The sequence below is a fragment of the Doryrhamphus excisus genome, chromosome 15, assembly GCF_030265055.1.
Source record: "Doryrhamphus excisus isolate RoL2022-K1 chromosome 15, RoL_Dexc_1.0, whole genome shotgun sequence".
In the NCBI taxonomy this organism is placed as follows: Eukaryota; Metazoa; Chordata; class Actinopteri; order Syngnathiformes; family Syngnathidae; genus Doryrhamphus; species Doryrhamphus excisus.
Genome location: NC_080480.1, coordinates 17,802,168 through 17,822,500, shown reverse-complemented (window position 1 = coordinate 17,822,500; position 20,333 = coordinate 17,802,168). Strand labels below are relative to the sequence as shown.

The 20,333-nt window shown below is 44.2% G+C and overlaps 4 protein-coding genes, 1 long non-coding RNA gene and 2 other non-coding genes across 9 annotated transcripts in view; 1 reads left to right on the top strand and 6 right to left on the bottom strand.

Moving 5' to 3' along the window:
* The window catches only part of apol (apolipoprotein L), a 37,234-nt gene extending 34,193 nt beyond the window's left edge, over window positions 1–3,041 (bottom strand). Inside the window, exon 1 of the mRNA XM_058048498.1 lies at window positions 2,835–3,041. The gene's annotated coding sequence lies outside the window, so the exon portion shown is untranslated. The remainder of the gene's footprint in view (window positions 1–2,834) is intronic.
* cacng2a (calcium channel, voltage-dependent, gamma subunit 2a) overlaps window positions 1–6,297 on the top strand; it is a 36,833-nt gene extending 30,536 nt beyond the window's left edge. Inside the window, exons 3-4 of the mRNA XM_058048576.1 lie at window positions 3,639–3,779; window positions 4,816–6,297. Coding sequence (XP_057904559.1) covers window positions 3,639–3,779; window positions 4,816–5,339 — 665 coding nt within the window. The 3' untranslated portion in view covers window positions 5,340–6,297. The remainder of the gene's footprint in view (window positions 1–3,638; window positions 3,780–4,815) is intronic.
* On the bottom strand, window positions 3,635–7,188 carry LOC131102940 (uncharacterized). Its single transcript, XR_009119514.1, has 4 exons — window positions 7,057–7,188; window positions 4,783–6,610; window positions 3,923–4,016; window positions 3,635–3,765 (listed from the first exon to the last, which is right to left on the bottom strand). It is a non-coding gene; the product is annotated as an uncharacterized LOC131102940 (long non-coding RNA).
* Window positions 7,189–10,958: 3,770 nt separating this feature from the next.
* On the bottom strand, window positions 10,959–14,119 carry rpl3 (ribosomal protein L3). The gene is made up of 10 exons (XM_058048553.1): window positions 13,992–14,119; window positions 13,345–13,537; window positions 12,980–13,148; window positions 12,525–12,660; window positions 12,134–12,320; window positions 11,825–11,985; window positions 11,645–11,746; window positions 11,471–11,566; window positions 11,282–11,401; window positions 10,959–11,052 (listed from the first exon to the last, which is right to left on the bottom strand). Exons 1-10 carry the CDS (start codon window positions 13,992–13,994, stop codon window positions 11,008–11,010), a joined length of 1,212 nt encoding a protein of 403 aa, XP_057904536.1. The 5' UTR covers window positions 13,995–14,119; the 3' UTR covers window positions 10,959–11,007.
* On the bottom strand, window positions 11,103–11,235 carry LOC131103870 (small nucleolar RNA SNORA54). The gene has a single exon (XR_009119706.1). It is a non-coding gene; the product is annotated as a small nucleolar RNA SNORA54 (small nucleolar RNA).
* Window positions 12,389–12,483, bottom strand: LOC131103873 (small nucleolar RNA U83B). The gene has a single exon (XR_009119709.1). It is a non-coding gene; the product is annotated as a small nucleolar RNA U83B (small nucleolar RNA).
* Window positions 14,120–14,340: 221 nt separating the features above from the next.
* slc25a39 (solute carrier family 25 member 39) lies at window positions 14,341–20,254 on the bottom strand. Of its 3 annotated transcripts, none has more exons than XM_058048564.1 (12): window positions 20,086–20,254; window positions 18,792–18,897; window positions 18,650–18,709; window positions 18,469–18,522; window positions 17,187–17,296; window positions 17,023–17,090; window positions 16,776–16,900; window positions 15,682–15,855; window positions 15,501–15,610; window positions 15,345–15,426; window positions 15,192–15,272; window positions 14,341–15,127 (listed from the first exon to the last, which is right to left on the bottom strand). In XM_058048564.1, the coding sequence occupies exons 2-12, from the start codon at window positions 18,889–18,891 to the stop codon at window positions 15,009–15,011; spliced, it is 1,083 nt and encodes a 360-aa protein (XP_057904547.1). In that variant the 5' UTR covers window positions 18,892–18,897; window positions 20,086–20,254; the 3' UTR covers window positions 14,341–15,008. The 3 variants fall into 3 exon arrangements, with proteins under 3 accessions (XP_057904547.1, XP_057904546.1, XP_057904548.1); XM_058048563.1 differs by lacking the exon at window positions 20,086–20,254 and adding an exon at window positions 19,684–20,067; XM_058048565.1 differs by lacking the exons at window positions 18,469–18,522; window positions 20,086–20,254 and adding an exon at window positions 19,684–20,065.
* Between the last annotated feature and the right edge of the window lie 79 nt (window positions 20,255–20,333).

The following is a 20,333-nucleotide window of genomic DNA, read 5'->3' as shown; positions in this document are numbered from 1 at the left end:
TCATAAAATTACAGCTATTTTTCAATTTTATTAATCAGTTTTATTTTTTTGCAATGATTTAAAGGATTTGTACATTTTCTTCTAGTATTTCCATATAAATTATTACTTTACTCAATTTCCAAAAATGTTATTATTATTATTATTATTATGTTAAAAATGTTATTTTGTCACTCTTGTCAAAAACGACCCGTTCATGCATGACAGACAACTTTAGACGCGTATTTTTAAAAATAACCACTTTTTGTCATTGATGAGAAGAGGGGGGGGGGGTCCCAAAGGGTGGAGCTAGACACGTGCTGCCCAATGATTGGCAGACAGAAAATGGGGATGTGATCCAACCAAACATGCTAAGTCCGGACAAACCCCCCTGGTAGTCGCTCACCAGCACCCCCTGAGGTGAATGAGGGCGCGACACGACGGAAGTGAAGTCTAGCTGCTTAGCGCCTTTCCGCTCTGTTGCGAAATGCCAACACAGAGCACATCTTACGTGGCGTCCGACGTGAGGGTGACCCGCACGTCAATCAAAGCGGCGACCTGGGTGTTAATCACCGCACCCGTGGGAGCGGGACATCAGAGGAGACGAGACGTACGGGACAGAGGTCAGCGCCGCCATCGGCTATTAGTGGCGAGGTCAAAGCGTTCATCTTCTTGGCTTTCTAGCAGATTGGCAGCCGTCTGATAGCCGTCTGTTGCAATAACGTGGCGGCGGATGAAGAGGTTAGCATCCAGCTGAAGGCGCTTGTTTGGGATAAGGAGGTTGCAACCAGTCCCGGTCGCCTTTGGATGAAGCTTAAAGCCCGTTCTGCCGTTTCCTTTGTCTGACGTGATGCTTTAAGGTCAACATCAGATATCGGACTTGCATGAGAGACACTTACAGCCTGACACGTCTCGTCTTCTAAACCCCGCACAGCCCCCGTCCATCTGGCAGCCCGTCTCAGTGCCCTGGGGGGGCGCCGTTGCGCTCCACAGTCCCTCAGGGCAAGATAGAACCTCTGACAGGGCACCTTGGAGTAGTGAAGCTGGAGAGGAGGCGGGATGGAGTTAGCGGTGGCCGTCATGGCCGTGATGGGGTCTCACTGAGAGGTCATGATGAAGGTCACAGCAGAAGCTTAGAAAGTGTGAGAATCGGATGATTTCCTCCAGCATCCTCAACACGGCCAAGCCCTGATGGTCCAGCCTGGTGAATAGGACACTCCAAGACTGTCGCACGGCGTTTAGTGGACTCGTTGCGTGTTTCATTTGTGTGTCACGCGTTGATTTGCTCTTTAATGAGCTCCTACGGCGTCACACTGCTTCTTGGCTCCAGTGCCCACCTGGCAAGGGGCCCCGTTTTTATCCACATTATTATCCAAATGAAGGGAAAACGACAAAATCATTTTCATGAACTGGGCTGGCGGCCGTCTGCCGAGATGAAGTCCATAAGTACAGGAAGGACTTCTACAAATCCCACAAATGATGCTTTACTTGCATCATAGGACAGGAAGTGTGCAAGGCTAAATTCTCCCCGTTTTGGACCATTTGGGTTCTAACGTGTCCCATATTGGAAAAAGTGACACCTGAGCTTCTCTGAGGTTTTTTTTTTTTTGTTGTTCACCTTTTCTGTGACCTTGAGATGGTAGCAGCGTGTCAAATATCAATCAAATAGTCCGTCCGCTCCTCCGTCTTTCTGGTGTCGCCGAGGATGAGGCTGACGGATGATGGCGAGCGTTGGCGTCAAACGTCAACAACCGCATCTTAACTTGGGGGTCACGCAGCAGGAGGACAGCGGGAGGACAGCAGGGGCCAAGTCTCAGGACAGGTTAATATTTAATCACCCCCTCCCCGCTCGTAACCCAAAACCCCAGGAACCCGTCTGGGACCAGCGGGGAGGCCACGGCTTTAACTTTGAAGATGACCGTAAGAGGATGAAGTGGGACAAAAACAGAAAAGATGAGATGACAAAAAGCTGGCGGAAGATGACAAAACGGCGCGGGAACGCTCTTCATGGCGGCGACGTGTTGATGGACGACGTGAGGGACGCACAATTTCATGTGTCGCACTCGCTGCAATGTCATATTACGGCCATACTACAAGTATCGTACATGTACAGTACCATACCTGTACATGCTATGATACAGCTATTAGTATAGTATAATACAGTACATGCATTCTACCTCTATCATACTACTACATATTATATTGGTATGATACATGTATGATATGATACGTGCATGATAATGTAGCCTTGCTGTAGCATACTTTTACATACAATGATACAGGTATGATACCTGTATGTCATACAGGTATGATGCATGTATCATACAGAACATATCATACCTGTATCACGCTAGTACGGTACATGTATCCTCCCAGTTGTGGTGTAAAGTGTGTATAAGGTGTGTATGAGTGTGTATAAGGTGTGTATAAGTGTGTATAAGGTGTGTATGAGTGTGTGTATAAGGTGTGTATATATAAGTGTGTATCAGGTGTGTATCAGTGTGTATAAAGTGTGTATAAAGTGTGTATAAAGTGTGTATAAAGTGTGTATAGGGTGTGTATAGGGTGTGTATAGGGTGTGTATAAGTGTGTATAAGTGTGTATAAGGTGTGTATAAGTTGTGTATAAGGTGTGTATATATAAGTGTGTATATATAAGTGTGTATATATAAGTGTGTATAAAGTGTGTATAAAGTGTGTATAAAGTGTGTATAAAGTGTGTATAAAGTGTGTATAAAGTGTGTATAAAGTGTGTATAAAGTGTGTATAAAGTGTGTATAAAGTGTGTATAGGGTGTGTATAAGGTGTGTATAAGTGTGTATAAGGTGTGTATAAAGTGTGTATGGTGTGTGGCGTCACCGGCGGCAGGAAGCGAGCCAGGGCAGGAGTAGCATGGATGTCCATCCTCTGGAGACGTCCTAGGAGCGTATCAACAACAAAGATGGACGTCTAGTTAGTTTTTTTTTTTTTTTACATTTGAACAGAAGAATAAAAAACAAGTAACTTGTATAAAACTCTTCCGCCCACTGAGCCTCGACCCCTGACCCCTACTACGACACTGAGACGGGAGAGCAATAAAAGTTGAAGTGAAAATACAGCACAGGACTGCGATCTATTAGTGGCAGACATGGTAACACATACGGGTATCTCACTTAGTTTTGAACTAATATATGGTATTGGATCTGGTGAGATGGTGGACCCAATGAAGTGGAGGGGAAACAAGGTTGAAAAAGTATGTCAGCACTTTGTCGAGAGGAAAAAGTGCTGACGCAGCATTCCAGCTGAATGTAGCGAGCGCTCATACGTGCACGTTGAGAGAGGTTGCGAGAGAGAGAGAGAGAGATGCGGGCATGCAGGGAAGTTTGAAACCTCCTCACATGGCTAATTTAAAGCAACCTTTTGGCCTTTGGAGCCACATCACAGCCTCCGCTTTTCACTTGGCTTGATAATTAGCTGCTGACACGCGTTCAAGGACGCCACCAAGGCACCGCACTGCGGCCCGGCGGGCGGGCGGGCGAGCGAGCGGCCGCTTGTGGACGCCACAAAAGCAGCGTGATGACATCACATCTTTCATGACATGCATTCTGATGTTCCTGATCTCTTCCCTCCCTTGGCTCACCTCCTCCTTTTCCTCCTCCTCCTCCTCCTCCTCCTCCCGTGCAGGAGCGGTGCGAGCGTCCAGCATCTTCCCCATCCTCAGCGTCATCCTGCTCTTCATGGGAGGCTTGTGTATCGCCGCCAGTGAGTTCTACAAGTCTCGACACAACATCATCCTCAGTGCAGGGATCTTCTTCGTGTCCGCAGGTGAGAAAAAAAAACACAGAAAAACACGTTAGGTCTGAGCCTTAAGTTGTGTCCACCGCCACGGTACTCTCACGCGTGATACACAGCGCTTGAAAGGAAACGCCACTCATTCATGCGATTGCTTCGCCCGTGAGCTGACGAACCATAGTCGGGGCGGCAGAGCCAACTCGCCCTGGCTGGCAGGGGGCGCCGGGGGCCGGGGGCCGGGGGCGTCCAAAGTGCAACCTGCTGCATATTCTAAAGACAGAAGAACAAAAACAGCAAAAATCATATGGAAGGAATCTAGTCAAATTAGAAGAAATATTTTGTAATTTAACAAGAAATGGTCATAATTTGAAAATAAATGTAAAAAAAGGCAAAAAATGCTGTAATTTTAAAGGAATAAATGACAAATATTAAGAGAAAAATTTTGTAATCTGAATTTTTTTAATATAATTTTTTTATGTTTGGTTATTTAATTTTTTTCATTTTACTGGAATCTAGTCAAAATATTAGAATAAATAATTTGTAATTTAACAAGAAATGGTCATAATTTGAAAATAAATGAAAAAAAGGCAAAAAATGCTGTAATTTTAGAGGAATAAATTACAAATATTAAGAGAAAAATTTTGTAATCTGAATTTTTTTAATATCATTTTTTTGTTTTGTTGTTTAATTTTTTCCATTTTACTGGAATCTAGTCAAAATATTAGAAGAAATAATTTGTAATTTAACAAGAAATGGTCATAATTTGAAAATAAATGTAAAAAAAGGCAAAAAATGCTGTAATTTTAGAGGAATAAATTACAAATATTAAGAGAAAAATTTTGTAATCTGGATTTTTTAAAATAATTTTTTTATGTTTTGGTATTTAATTTTTTTCCATTTTACTGGGATAAAATCTGAATATTATTATTTCATTATGTGTTTTTTTTAATTCAAATATTCTATTTAACAAGAATAAACTCCTAATATTAAAAGGAAAAAGGATGTCATTTTAGTAGCTGAAATATTAAAGACTGACCTCCTGACCTCTTGACCTCCTGTCGTCCTCCAGGCTTGAGCAACATCATCGGAATCATCGTGTACATATCAGCCAACGCGGGGGACCCCTCCAAGAGCGACTCCAAGAAGAACAGCTACTCGTACGGCTGGTCCTTCTACTTCGGCGCTCTGTCCTTCATCATGGCGGAGATGGTGGGCGTGCTGGCCGTGCACATGTTCATCGACCGCCACCGGCAGCTGCGGATGGGGGCGCGGGCGGCCGACTACCTCCAGGGCTCGGCCATCAGCAGGATCCCCAGCTACCGCTACCGCTACCGGCGCCGCTCGCGGTCCTCGTCTCGCTCCACGGACCCCTCGCACTCCCGCGACGCCTCGCCGGTGGGCCTGAAGGGCTTCGGCGCGCTGCCGTCCACCGAGATCTCCATGTACACGCTGCCCAGGGACACCCTCAAGTCCTCGGGCACGCCCACCTACAACTCGGAGCGGGACCACAACTTCCTGCAGGTCCACAACTGCATCCAGAAGGAGCTGAAGGACTCCAGCAACGCGGCCAACCGCCGCACCACGCCCGTATGAGGCCCGACCGCCCTTTGCCTCCATCTTTCTAGAACCGTCTTCTGTTTCTGCATGACTCTTCCACGTCCACGGGAGGGTGGGGGGGGGCCTTCATGACGTCATAGCCTTTTGCCGTTCAAGATAAACACCTGCTTTATTTTTGGGACTTTTGCATTGAAACTGTGAATTATTACAGCCTGAGCCCAAGCTGTACACTCTAGTATTAATATAAATATGAATATAAATATATATAAATGTATTACTTTTCTAAAGAAACCATCAATAATCAAGACGGAAGCAAAAAAAGAGTTCAAGTGCTGTTGTTGACAAAAGACTCTTTTAGTATCTGCTCCAGGAGACGCTTAGAATTCCGTATATCTATTCTTCTTTTTGCTTTTCTCCATAGAACCTTCTCCTCTTTTTCTCTCCGTCCCGCTTGGCTGTCTTTTCCACGCAGCTCCGAAAACTTGAGATGGGATTTGAGGCAAAAAACAAGAAAGCACGGAGCAGGAAAAGAGCAAAAGAGGAGGAGGCCAAACATGAGCGAGAAGTACCGGAGAGGCTACGTGACGCGCTACGTCAACAAGAACTGCATGCTAATTGAACGACTTCAGTTGTCATGTGTACTTCTTTTCCATGGTTATTTTCTTTTGATGATTTTTGGCTTTGTCGGCCAAACCAAACAAACCACAACACCGCTCCCCCCCCCATAACTAGAAGTTTGGTTGAGGAATTTCTAAATATATATGAATATATACAGTATGTATGTCTTTTATTTTGGAAAACAACTCACACAGCCTTAGCCGTTCATTTCTTCTTCTTTTCTTTTTGACGTCTTGTTCAAATGGAAAAAGAAATCTTTAAAAAGGTGCCAAAACCGAATGATCCTAAACGTGGATGCATCGAGTCCTGATGAATAAAATACAAACCCGAGCCAGGGGGGAAATAATCAACACTTTGTCTCCGATCTTGCTTTTTTTTCCGTGCTGAGGCTGTGCAGGCTTCAGGAACACAACGTCTACATTAGCATTTAGTTGGAATTATTTTTATTACTTTAAAAAATATGTTTTAAAAACTCATAGTAGTATCATAAACAAACCAAATAAAATAACATATTGACTTTTGTGACCAGTCCAGGGTGTACCCTGCCTCGCGCCCACAATCAGCTGGGATAGGCTCCAGCACCCCCGCGACCCTCGTGAGGATAAGCGGTACAAAACCGGATGGATGGATTAAATTTTTAAAATTACTTTTGGGGGGAAATGTTATATTATAGGAATTGAATCTTAATACTACAAGAAAGAAATGTACAGAAAGAAAGTTAAAAATATTACAACATTTTAAAAAAGCAGAAAGGGGAAAAAATATCAATATATCATCAATGTACATTCAATATAACAACAGAAAAAAAGTGTAAAATAAAAATGGAGCAATTTTACAAGAATAAAGTAGTTTTAGTAGCTAAGAGATGAAGTTGTAAAAGTATGAGAAACAACACAAATTCAAGTCCAAACATTATAGGAATAAAATCATAATAGTAGGAGAAGGAAATTGACAGATATTATAGAAATATATACATTTATATTGTAATTTAATTTAGCCTGTGTTTTCATTGAGACCAGTCAATCAAGATGGAGTCATATCGCCGTGCTTTTCTGTGCTACAATACAACTTGACGTCGATGCTAAACAACTTTACCTTAACATTGTACACACACAAGAACATTTCAAGAACCTACCTGGTGTGTGGACACCTGATCTCCTGTTCGTCATGTTGACATTTCCCGGAAAATGTGCCTTAATTTCATAGATGGCTTCAATACTTCACTAAGAGCTAGTATCTTCTCCTCTAAGCTAGCTGCGTTAGTATTAGCATCAGCAGCGTTCACGTGACTACAACGTGCTGTGGACGTCTCAGACTCATGACGCACACAAAGGTAGAATGGACAATTTGGACCAGCTAGGATTCGGTTCTCTTAAAAGAGTCGTTCAAAGGACTCGACTCGTTCGCCAGCGGCGCATCTCTCGTGAGCGCTCGCTTTCACTCGACTCGGCACTTCCCAGACAACAGCTTGTACGACACTCGTCTTTCTGGGACGGAAACACGAGTTTGCAATAAAAACACGCAACACCTTTCCACGCCACTGCTCTAAAAGCACGACTCTCACCGTGAGCTTGTCGAGACAAAAAGGCTTCATTCTACCGCTCTGGTGTGTGTGTGTGTGTGTGTGTGTGTGTGTGTGTGTGTGTGTGTGTGTGTTGCTGAGAGGACTCCATGTATATTTAACAGCCGATGTGTGTCTAAATGGCCAAAGTGCAGCCCTGGTGTCACCTTTTTTCGACATAAATGGAAAAAAGTTTACATTTTTATATACTATTTGTATATACTTTATTAGCTTGTTAGCATGCTATGATCCAGTGGGTCAGATTACTGCTTGAAATACATTTTTTAAATAAAGTTACATTCAATTTGGGTCCAGATGGAGCTTGAATAATATATGTATATATGAGTCTATATATTAGTCAGATATTGGTATATTTGACTTCAAAATGGCTATATAGTAGGTATGAATGGGCGTGTGAATGCATTCATGGTTGTCTATATGTGCTCGCCCGATGACAGCTGGGATAGGCTCCAGCATGCCCGCGAGGATAAGCGGTACAGAAAATGGATGCATGCCAACTAATAACACACTTGATAAAAATGAATTTACGGATTTCCCCGCCATTTTTCTGCATGCTAACTATTATTGGTTATTATTATTATTGCTTATAGGTTAAAAGTCGCAAAGAAAAAAAGTTGTTGGGGTGTCCAATGGTCCACAAACGAGGACAGAATATGTCGCCCTCGGAACCGAATCACCACATGGAACCCTCAAAGGAGACCCCTTCAATCACGAACCAAATAAGACTTTGCAATCAAAGGTCAGAGGTCATACGCCTGAGGACACCTAAAGGCCTCTTTGTAGCTTTAAGTGTCAAAAATGACAATTTGATTTGATTGTTTGTCACGTCCGGCTCGTCCTTGTCATGTGGGCGGGTCTCCAGCGTTTAGTGGACAGAGAGGTGCCGGGGTGGGCTTCCTGGTGGTGGTGGTGGTGGTGGGAGGTTGAGGGACACACTGTTCCCTCCTGGCTGTGAATATTAAACACACACACACACTCACACACACACACACATAGCGGAGGCGTTTGTGTCTCTGGCAGGCGGCGCGCTTACATAACGTCACATCAAATAGACTAATGACCTTTGTGTGACTTTAGCGGACAACATTGTGGAAAAAGCGGGAGGCAGCACCCATGGGTGCTCGCGAGGGAAGCGGCGACAACTTGGAGTCAGTCAGACCGTGAGTCGATGCTGATTTTTTGGACAGACGGCTGTTGATGTTGTGCAGGCTCAGGCCTTTGTGTGTGTGTGTGTGTGTGTGTGTGTGTGTGTGTGTGTGTGCAGCCTGTTGTTTGTGCTGACCAGAGAACAGTTGCTGACTGCGCTCACCCCAGGTTATTTTTGGGTCAGGCAGAGTTTAGCGGCAAAAGAAGAAGTCAGTGGAGCAAACGTAGCGTGAAGCGACACGCCGTGCTGATACAAAGATGGCGTTTGCTGGACAAAAAGGAGGACTATGAGCTCTCTGCCGTGTGCAGAAAAAAAAGGAATAAAGACCAGCACACCAAAGTGCTCTGGGATGCTAATGGGGAGCTCTACTCCGCCCTCTGCTGGACGCTGCGGGAGAAGGCGCCAGGTTGGTAGGGTGGGTGGGTTGGGGGGGGCAGCTCACAGGGAACGGCGTGTCCATGCACGGGCCTGGAATACTGATGCCACAGTGCAGGGGTGCAATAGCTGCAGTGGCAGGACAAACACCACCACGCTGCTAGCATCCCGATGCTCCTCCAGTCTACGGCAACGTCTCCGTCCGTGTGGTCATTGTACTCTACAGTACTACAATGATTGGTCATGGGGGGGCTGTACAACATTGTACTGCAATATTTCAAGTTGAATGCTTATAGGACGGGAGTATACTGCATTTGATGTACTTATGTAAGGATGGGTGTGGCCTATACTATGGTGACCAAAGTGCGGCCCGCGGGCCATTTGGGCCACTACTTATTTGAAAAATAAAATATAACAACAAAAGAGAATAAAGAATAAAGACAAATAAAGTCAAAATATTAAGAAAAAAGTTGTAATCCAAGAGGAAAATTTTTAAATTAATTTGACAGGAAAAACAAGGAAAAATCACATTTAAAAGCATAAAGTTTAAATATAAAATACATTTTGTATGTAATATTATGAAAAACAAGTTGTCATTTTTGACAAATTAGGTTGTAATTTATAGGAATATATGTAAAATATAGGAATACTGTCATAATTACATTTGGAAGAAGTAGAAATAGTGGGAAAATTAAAAAAAAAAAAGACCCTGCAGAAAGTAAAAGAGAGAAAAAAGAGATTTTACAGAAATGAAGTCAAAATATGAAGAGAAAAAAAGTCATAGAAAAAAGAAAGAAAAAAACAGTTGTTTTAAGTCGTAATGAGAAACATAAAATAAAGCTGGGATTTTTGGAAATATATAGTTGGATGAAAGTCAAAATATAATAATATATTATATCAAGTCGTAATACAAGAAGAAAATGTACAAAGATTTTAGAAAGTTCAAATATTTTTGGGGAAGAGAGTTTCTTTTTCTTGAAATAAATGTATCTTCTCAGCAAATGATGCTTTATAAAATTATGTTCCCATATTTAGATACAGTAGACAATATGATGACAGGAAGATCATACTATCTACTAGCAGCCACTTTGGTGGTGCTGGGGGGGGGGGGGGGGGGGGGGGGGGCTGTCCATGCTGCATGGAAGGGACCTCAGAGGACGTCTCCAAAAGTGTCCAACAAGGAAGTTGGAAGTGCTGCTTAGGAGTCCCCTCTGTCAGGTTAATAACGGCAGCGCGTGGAAATATCCTGAGAAAAGCTTCTTTTGTGCACACGGGGCTGAATATTGTGCACACGTCTCAGGTAAAGGACATTCTGCACCTGCGAGGCTTTTCTTCACCTGCTGAGTGGAGGATTTACATTTGATGGGAGCTTCCTGGACTCTTGACATCAGCTCAAGGACATTCAAAACATGACATTAGCTAAACAATCTTGCAAAGTCACTTTAGCTGCTGATACAGCTCGTTTCAAGGGGACCCATTACGCTTTTCCCACTTTCCTGACTTATAGGTGTTGTATTGTGTTAAACATTGTCCAAAGTTTCAGTTTGCATATTTTGGAAGCGAGGCCTAAACGCTCAGTTTCAGATTTTTCCTTTTAACACGGACTCAGACGTCAGTCTTGTGAGAATTTACCAGCTCCATCCTGCCTTATATAGGAGTGCCTGGTACCAGAGTGGGACCAATCTGCAATGGGTGTGCCTGGAGGCGGGGCCGTGGGTGGAATGAATTACCCAAGTTTTGGCAATCTAAGGAAATCCAGCTGTATCATGTATAGCGGCTCTACTGGAGCCCACAACTCAATACAAAAAGGGCCCTTTAAATTATATTTTATATATTTGTACAGAGTTTTAGTAACATTCCACTAATGGAGCATACATCATAGACTCCGTATGAGATACTGGAACACTAATTTAGGACGCATCAGAGACTGAAATGTTTTTGTATTTTTATTTGACTCTGCATAAAAGGACAGTTTGCAGACTTTAGGCAGTCTCCTCCTTGGAAAGGCGGTCCTTCTTGAGCGGTCCCTGTGGACAAACGGAAATAACGGATTAGTTTAAAAAGGTAGTTAGTGGCTAGATGTTTCCAGAGAGTGAACAGGGAGTCGGCACAAAAGGGGTACCGCTCCCCTGCCTCACTGGAGCTTCCTCTCGCACTGGAATGGAACCAGAGTTCACACTGAACACTGAACCAGGTTACGAACAGTGCGGCTATGATGCAACTCTTGGAAGCACACAAAAAAAAACAAATTCCTACCATGAACGCCTTCTTCTCCTCCACAGTCTGGAAGCGGCCGTGACCAAACTTGGAGGTGGTGTCGATGAACTTGAGGTCGATCTTCTCCAAGGCACGACGGCTTGTCTGCACCAGCAAGGACTAGAAAGCAAACGGTAAATATTAATTTGGACAGGACAGAATGAAATATTTAAAAAGTGTTGGCCTCACCTTACGCAGAGTCAGAACCCTCTTCTTGGTTCCTACCACACATCCCTTCACCATGACAAAGTCATTGGTAACTTCTCCATAGTGGACAAATCCACCCTATTGGGCACATTACAACATGTCAGACATGTATATTTGGGATATACCAATTTTTTTTAAAAAGCCATCACTACTGACCAGAGGGTTGATGCTCTTGTTTGACAGATCGTACTCTGTAGAAGCATTGTTCTTCACCAGCTTGCCATCCTTCTGGTGGTAGCCCTGACCGATCTTGTAAATCTTCACGAAACAAAAAAAAAGCCATCACGCCACTATTGCCAGCACGTTTGAAACCATTTGTGTCGGATAAAACCATACCTTCTTGTTGATCTCCGTGCGGTGGTGGTATCCCTTCTGGCCAGCGCGGGCCACAGAGAAGGCCACACGGGCGGGATGCCAGGCACCGATGCAGGCCACCTTACGCAGACCACGATGGGTCTTGCGAGGAAGCTTCTTGGTGTGCCAACGGCTGGTCACGCCTGGCATGAGACACTTAGGTTACATAAACGGGAGCATTAACAGTCGGACGCTTATTTACTGGATGTGCCGCCACCAACCAGTACAATTATTTATTTACCCTTTAAAAACCGACTTTCACAGGATTGGTGCAGCAATGAAGGAAGTTACCTTTGTAGCCGTGTCCCTTTGTGACCCCGATGACGTCAATCATCTCATCCTGGGTGAAGACAGTGTTGATGGGCACTGCCTGCTCCAGCTTCTCACGGGCCCAGTCCACTTTGTCGGCGATGGAGCCGCCGTTGAGCTGCACCTCCATCACGTGGGACTTCTTCTGCTTCAGAGGCAGCAGACGCATCTGCAAACACGGCAAGACGTTAGCATGGACGACAGCGGGAGGGGCATGCGGCTGGTGCGGCATGGCAGGGCAGTCTCAGAAGGAAGGCAGCGTGGAAGGTATTCCTCATCGGTATCAGGCGCCATGCCTGACGCAGAGTTCCATGGTCTCGTCACAGACGACAAAGCAGGTAGTGGCGGCTACGACCGTGGGCTGCTAACTCACCTGTGTGTGAGCAATGATGCGGATGACCTCGCAGTACTTCTTCATGGAAGCAAAGTCCTTCTCCAGCTGCTTCTTGCCTTCCTCATCCTGCCACTTCTTGCTGTACTTTGTGAAGGCCTTCTTCTTGGACTTGTACCTGAGTGCGTGCGGCGCCGCCGGGAAGAGAGCACAAAAGGGTTGGCGACGGGCCCTTCATGACCTCAACAGGTCAGAGGAAGAACACAGCGCCCAGCTGATCGCCCTCACAATGAGGCGCACCAGCCAATGAGGATTTCGGCTCATGGCGCAGCTTCTAAGCAGAACTTTCCACTGGCCAGAGGAGCCCGGAGCTCATCAGGGCAGAAGGCGCCCGAGCGGAGCTGCCACAAAGGCCACCGTTCTGTTAGACTCAGCGAGAACATCTCCACTGGCCCCCTAACGTCTGCTTCATGCACCTTTGTGTCGTAGCAACTCACCAGTTCTTGTAGAATCGGCGCTTGCACTCGTCGCTCATGTGCTCGGCAAAGACGGTCTTGAAGGAGCGCAGACCACGGGGGGTGTTAACGTAGCCCGTAACTCCCACCACAATCATGGGAGGAGTCTCCACGATGGTCACAGCCTCAACTACTTCCTTCTTGTTCACCTCTGCAAGAGGATGAGCCCTGCTTAGCTTTCAGTCAATAAAACGTGCATGATAAGCAGTCCTAGATGCTAATTGCACGCTCAGGACTCGACATTCAGCAAGGGGGTATAAACCCATTCTGTCCGCCCGTCGAGGGTCTCATCACAGACAGAACCACAACTATTAATGTGATAAAGTAACCAAAAAAGGCAAACTCACTTGATCCAGGTCTGTCCACCTCACGGACAATGTGAGTCATACCAGCCTTGTAGCCCAGGAAGGCGGTCAGATGAACCGGCTTGCTTGGGTCATCCTTGGGGAAGCTCTTGACCTTACCCCGGTGGCGACTACTTCTCTTGCGGGGCAAGAAGCCCAAAGAGCCGTGGCGAGGAGCCGAGAACTTGCGGTGGGACTGTAAAGGAGGTGATAATATTAAAACCTTGTTTAATGGGCTTAGTTTTGATCGGTGACTACAAGCTAACCTAACGCGAGGGTCGGCCTTAGCCGCTGCCAAGCTAGCATTTACCCACGATGTTAGCATGCTAGCATACGTCAGTATAAAATCAAACGGCGATTTCAGTCAAAACTTGTAGGTATGGAAGCGTTTTCCCACCAAATCATTGTTCATTTCTTCATAAGGAACAGGCTTAAAGTAAATGTATAACTTGCATAAAGCCATTTTAGTCCACGAGCTTACACGTTGTACAAAATACTACTAAAAATGTAAAATCTTTCACAAAATAGTACTAAAACCCCCACCGAGTAACATATAATAGTTGTAAACCGGCAGGAGGCATTTAAGGCATGAGATGTTCGCGATATTCGATGGATTGTCTTTCTTTGGTGCCCAGGACTTTCTGACTCACCATTTTGTCTCCAGTCCGAATGAAAGAGGTCTCGCTATCCGTGCACTACATTTAAATAGGCAACTATATCTCGCGAGACTCAACGGGACCTCTGCTTCTTCTATTTAATGCCTGAGGTGTATTTAACAAACAATGGCCACTAAGTGTCGCTGTTTAGCTTCATAACCACACTGGTGCTGTTCAGTGCATTAAAAAAATACTCGTAATGTAGAGTAGTTTCTCAACACAGGCGCTAGTCAAGGCTATAAAAATACTGTATGTATCAGTAAGGTACAGTATTTATAAAGTTGTGATCCTGTACATCTGTATTCGCATGTATGTGCATACCTTTTACAAATAGGACAATCTGTTTTGTTGACTAATACAATTTAATTGGAAATAAAAAAGAAAAGTATTTCATGACAGTGATGTACTATTTCTTATCTAATTTCCCATCCGTTACCAGACTGAAAAATGATTTTTCTGAAGCTCTGAGGATGTTTTAGAAAAATGCCCTCTGATAATATTGTCATTCATTTTGTTTCAGTCACAGGAGAGGTTGAATATGGCTTTGTTTCAGACACATCATGAAAACATGCATACATTCCACAGACACCTGACGTTGCTCCATAAAAACAAAAACACAAACAAGGTCATTAATCTACCCAGTAGACAAAAGTCCAAAAATATTTAGCAGACTTAAGAAGAACCAGGTGGTGCCATGTTGGTCTTCAGACCATGAAACATGCTTGTGTGCTCAGTCAGGCTTTCATCATGGACTTCCCATGAGGCATTGCGTCAGTCCAAGCCTGACTGAACGTTAATGAAAGCAATTTCCGGATGCTGGAGTTGAACATTTAGAGTACATCAATGACATCCTGATCAGCGGAATGCAGTCCGTAGGCCTCCCCGCTGTGAACCTGGACCAGGACGCATGTACTAAAAAACACAAAGTCTGTGTTCTCAGTTTGATCAGTTCAGTCCAGCGTTTCGTCTTCCGATCCACAAAATGCTGCAGCAGAGATTCCCGGCCTTCCTTTATGACACCACGCATTCCCGATCGTAGTTGATTTTCTGGAAAAAGGCCTTTCCGAACTCGTAGGTGCTGATCATGACGGCACAGGCGGGCGCCACTTTGATCACCCTGGGCATGAAACCTGCCAGCGGACATTTTGAGCTCATGAAGAAGAAGATGCATTTGAATGAGGCGTTGATGCGTACCTGCAAAGAGACCCCTGTAGCCCACTTCTCTCCAGATTTCCTTCATGATGGTCCACGTGGATGAGGTCTTTTTGAACGGCACTAGAGGGAACAACAAGGACAATTCCAATGTTTTGATATCAACTCAAAAATTCCCAGTGCACGTGAACGTACCGCCCAGTGCGTCCATCTCTCCAAGCTGGATCTGCCTGCGAGTCTTCACCACGTCGAACGGCAGAGTCAAGATGGCGGCGACCTGGATGGCGGTCATTATGATTGAGGAGGCAGTGTGGATGTGAAAAGTAAAGCGTGTATGTGTGGAATGCTCACGGCTCCGGATGCGGCTCCAGCAGTGAAGCTGATGGAGAAGTTTGCTTGAGATGTTTGGGATCGTTCACACAGGGCAGCTTTCACCAGTTCGTAGTTGAACCAGTAAATTGCTACACGCAGAAAACCAGCAACATAAACACATTGTGTTTTTTTTTTTATGTAATTATGTGCTTGCTCTCACCGGAAAAGGGGACGTCTCGGAGCACGGTGGGACCCCAGCCCCGCCACAGCGAGAGCAGGCCGTCCTGGGCCACGGCGCTGCGTATGCACACCCGCAGCTCACCGTAGGTGAGGCGGCGAGACTGCATCTTGGTCCTGATCAGCTCCAGGGGGCTGATGACCGTCACAGCCCCCACTGACACACACAAGAATACAAGACCAATATTAGCCGGGGAAGGTGGTTGATGCTTTAATCAGTGGCGTCCATGTGGGGGCCATTTGGGGCCCGTGGTGCATTCTAAAAATACAATTAAAATAGCAATAAAAAAAAAACAGCAAAAAATGGAAACCTCTGCAGTAATTTTGCAAGAATGAAGTCAAAATATTCATATTAACTCATCCAGACAGAAAAGTTGTAATTTTAGTAGAATTATTAATATTCCAAAAATGTAAATAAATTACATTTTTAGTAGCACTAGGTTGAAATATTCTAATATTACAACAATAAAGGGTAAATATAATGGGACTCATTTCATAATTCAAAGAAGAAAACATATAAACAAGTTGAAATAAAATATAATAATAATATAATTAATTAGTAGTCATATTCTAGCAAGAAAAAAGTAGCCCTTTTATGACTTATGAGGGAAAAACATTTCATTTAAGTAGCATAGAGTTGACTTATTACAAACAAAATGTTATTTTTTATTATGGCAAAAAACAGAACAATATATAGTTGGAATTTTTGGAATATTAAGTTGAGTAAAAGTATGAAATATGACAATAAAGTCACAATGTTATGAAAAGAAAACGTACAAAAAGATTTCCATTCTAATTTCAGGATTTTTAAGGGCTCCATCTCGTTTGTAAAAATTTAAAAAAGACAAAAAAGCGACAGAAGTAGTTTGTACTTCTATGTCCTGTACATATGTATATGCAGTACATACAATCATGTGTACTTCTGTACATACATTTACTTTTCGTGTTTTTTTTTTACTCACTTTTTGCAAATGTGTCATGACCAATTATGCAAATTCCACAATTGCGTGATTAAAAATGAGCACGCAGGCTGTAAACGCATCACGATGATTATTTGATGTGTTTTTGCAGACTTACACCTAGCGAGACCCCCTGCAATGAGAGGGATGTGGTTGCCATGGAAACCCAGGCCATATCTCAGGAAGTCACGCAGCTGGTCGTAGCAGGTGAAGTAGATGACTGTGGCGGGCACGGCCATGACGCTACAAACACACACACACACAGTTTTTAAACCGTTGTTGGCGGTGACTGTTGTATTGTATGTTGGGAATGTCATTTTGTTATGCTTGTTATGTCTTTTTGTTATGTGTGGTGTGGTACTGACAGTGTGGGCGGGAGTCCACTCCACAACGACCTCAGTCCTTCATGGCGGGAGATTTTCACAAACGCATCCTGCAAACGGCACAAACAACAAACAAACGGGTGACGCGTGGCGTCTTTCTTTTTTCTCACGGAACACAAACATATCATGACAAGACCAGAACTGACCAGCGTGCCGCTGAAATGCGTGGGTGCTTTGTACCAGCTGCTGCAACTGCTTCCATTCTGGCACACGTAGACGTGCTCCATCAGCCCGTTACAGTACAGGAAACACCTCCCTGGCACACACACACACACACACACACACACACACACACACACACACGCGTTACAACATAGGCAGGGCAAAAGTTTGACTTCAGACTTTGCAGAATGGCTGATAAAAATAGCCTCATTGTGTCAATTATTAGTAAAATGCAACGCTTTCACATGCTAATCAACAGAGCGGGGGAAGGGTGGACATTGAAGTGAAGGAAGACAATTCTGAGTGATGAAAGTCCAAATAGAATGAGTGTGAAGCTGCACAATACAACAATAAACAATGCAGACAAAGTAGTTTTACTACAGTAAAACCTGTTAGTATTATAGTATTGTGGGTTATGATGAGGACTATTGGCTTTCTCCAAAAATATGACTTTATTAAATTATTATTTTTATGGTCAAATATATGTACTCCCATTCTATTATTTTACTTTTTTAATTTAATTTTTTGTTCTCCCCGTGCATGCGTGGGTTTACTCCGGGTACTCCGGTTTCCTCCCACATTCCAAAAACATGCTAGGTTAATTAGCCACTCCAAATTGTCCATAGGTATGAATGTGAGTGTGAATGGTTGTTTGTCTATATGTGCCCTGTGATTGGCTGGCCACCAGTCTAGGGTGTACCCCGCCTTACGCCCGAAGACAGCTGGGATAGGCTCCAGCACCCCCCGCGACCCTTGTGAGGAAAAGCGGTAGAAAATGAATGAATGAATTTAATTTTTTGTATTTCCTTACTACAATAAAATATATTGAAAAGATATTAATGAATACATACATTAATAATACAAGCTACACTTGTATTATATATTTAAGAATTTGTTATATTATGTTATTACCATGTATTATGAGTGAATATATGCACAGCTGTGTACCTGTACTACTATTATTTTTAATTGTTTATTATTGATTTTATTATTTTTATGTTACTATTATAGAAAATAATGCCGCACGGTGAAAGAGTGGTTTGCATGTAGGCCACACAGTCGGGAGATGGGGAAGACCCGGGTTGGATTCTCCGCTCGGCATCTCTGTGTGAAGTTTGCATGTATTGGGGCAACTTTACAAATGCTATGTTAGACCCATACTATTATTTTTAATCTATATTATTTATAAAAAAAAATATGTATTCAAAAAATGAATTCTTCCGTGTGGCGTAGCTGAGTGGCGGCGTCCGTGAGTGGGATACTCACACTTGGAGGAGCGAGTGACAGCAGCAGCCCAGGGAGCGGCTTCACTAGTTAGAGCTTTGGAAAGAAAGCAGAGGCACGGCGGAGGTGAAGGTGGAGCAAAAAGAGAAGAGGTGCGGTCAAAGAAGCCCGTTAAAAAGCCACCGAAAGCCACAAGACGACGACCGAGAAGAAGAGGCGCTACCTTGACGGAGGGGGCTCTGCTGAGCCTGCAGCCTGATCTTCACCACATCCAGGGGAGTGACTGCAAACAATCACATGACCGAATGTCAACACAGCAGCGTCATCATCATCTCCCTCAAACCGTCTTTTGTCTCCGCTCTCACCAAACACAGACGTGAGGAGGGCGCCAGTGCCGGAGGCCAGCATCTGCTGCAATGGTGAGATGGCGGCCGATGCGCCACCAGCAGCCCGCTCCGCCATCATGCCCACCTGTTGGCCCAAAAAAAAAAAGAGACACAGCACCGAGGCGTTCACTGACCCTTGTCAAGCACAGGTTGCTGCACACCTACATGTCGTTAAGTAAAAACCATCAGGCGTCCTAATAGCTAGGCATGTTATTGTAACATAATGGAGTCAGTGAGTTAGCAGAGGTGGGTGGAGCCGTTGATTGGGTTTGTGGTGATAGCTTATCAATGACGTCCATGAGACCCACCTCGTCAAGCAGCCACACAGAGCTTCATCAGTCCTGAAAGCATCATCGTGTCTTTGTGTATTTTTTTTGATACACGGTATATTATTCTATTATTCTTCACCGGAAAGTCAAGGTGAAGAATGTCTGATCAAGCAAAGGAGCGGGTCACCTTCAGCTATTATGACACATCACAATGTATCGCGTCAATTCACATTAAACTCAAATATACAGTCGCGTCACCTGCAAGAAAAATCAACGGAACATTGGACAGGACATGTTAGTGTTTAACTGCAAATTGCACAGAACGAGTGTGTCGATTTTTGCTAGAATCGTGTACATAATGCACACACTGTCCTTTTCCCCTTCTCATCAGCGTGGTTAGCTACTTTCACTGATAAAACACGACATACACAAACGTATCAAATTGGCACTTACATAGGTGTTTTGATTATTATGTTTACGTTTGAGTCACTAATAAAATGAGATCAACACAAATCAACATTTTTACACGTACCAAATATTCCTAATAGCTAGCTAGCATCTAAGCTAACGTTAGCCAGCTAGCATATGCACCGTTTACTCACCATTACTGTAGCTGTAGCCTTACGCCTCGTTGCAAAATAGCTTCAGCCATTATATGAATGTATTGTTTACAGCGCTCCGCACCGCTACTGCCAAATCCGTTCGTACATTGCGGTTTGACCCACAAACATATTGTGGACTTGGCTTTCATCAGAAGCAGTGAAAAGTCACACGCGTTGTGAAGATCATCGTAACATACAACACTGTGGCAGCTGTCACTGTGTTAAGTCAGCAGACAAGGCCCATCCGTATGCTATACATATCTGCGCTAAAATGTCACCACTCCGCATGTTTTTTTCTGTCTCTGTGCCGCCCCCTAACGACGAGGATTAGGATGGCACATTGCGGCTGCTGCATGTAAACAAGTCGGCCAAAAGGTGATTTATAGAAAGACAAAAGCATACCTTTCAACTCTTCTGTTTCCCCCAAGAGACTACCGTATTCCCCCCTTCTTTTCCAGTGCCCTCATGTTTCGATACTTCTCTTATTTTTACTTTCATGACAGAAAATCATCTGCTGTACTGCCGTAGCAGCACAGCTTCCGGTCTGCTCGACAACACTCGTGGAACATCGTAGCAAAACATCCGGTGGCCGGAAAAGTCAGGTCTTCAAAATAAAGGCATGCCAGTATAATGTCACAGCAGGCAGTCGG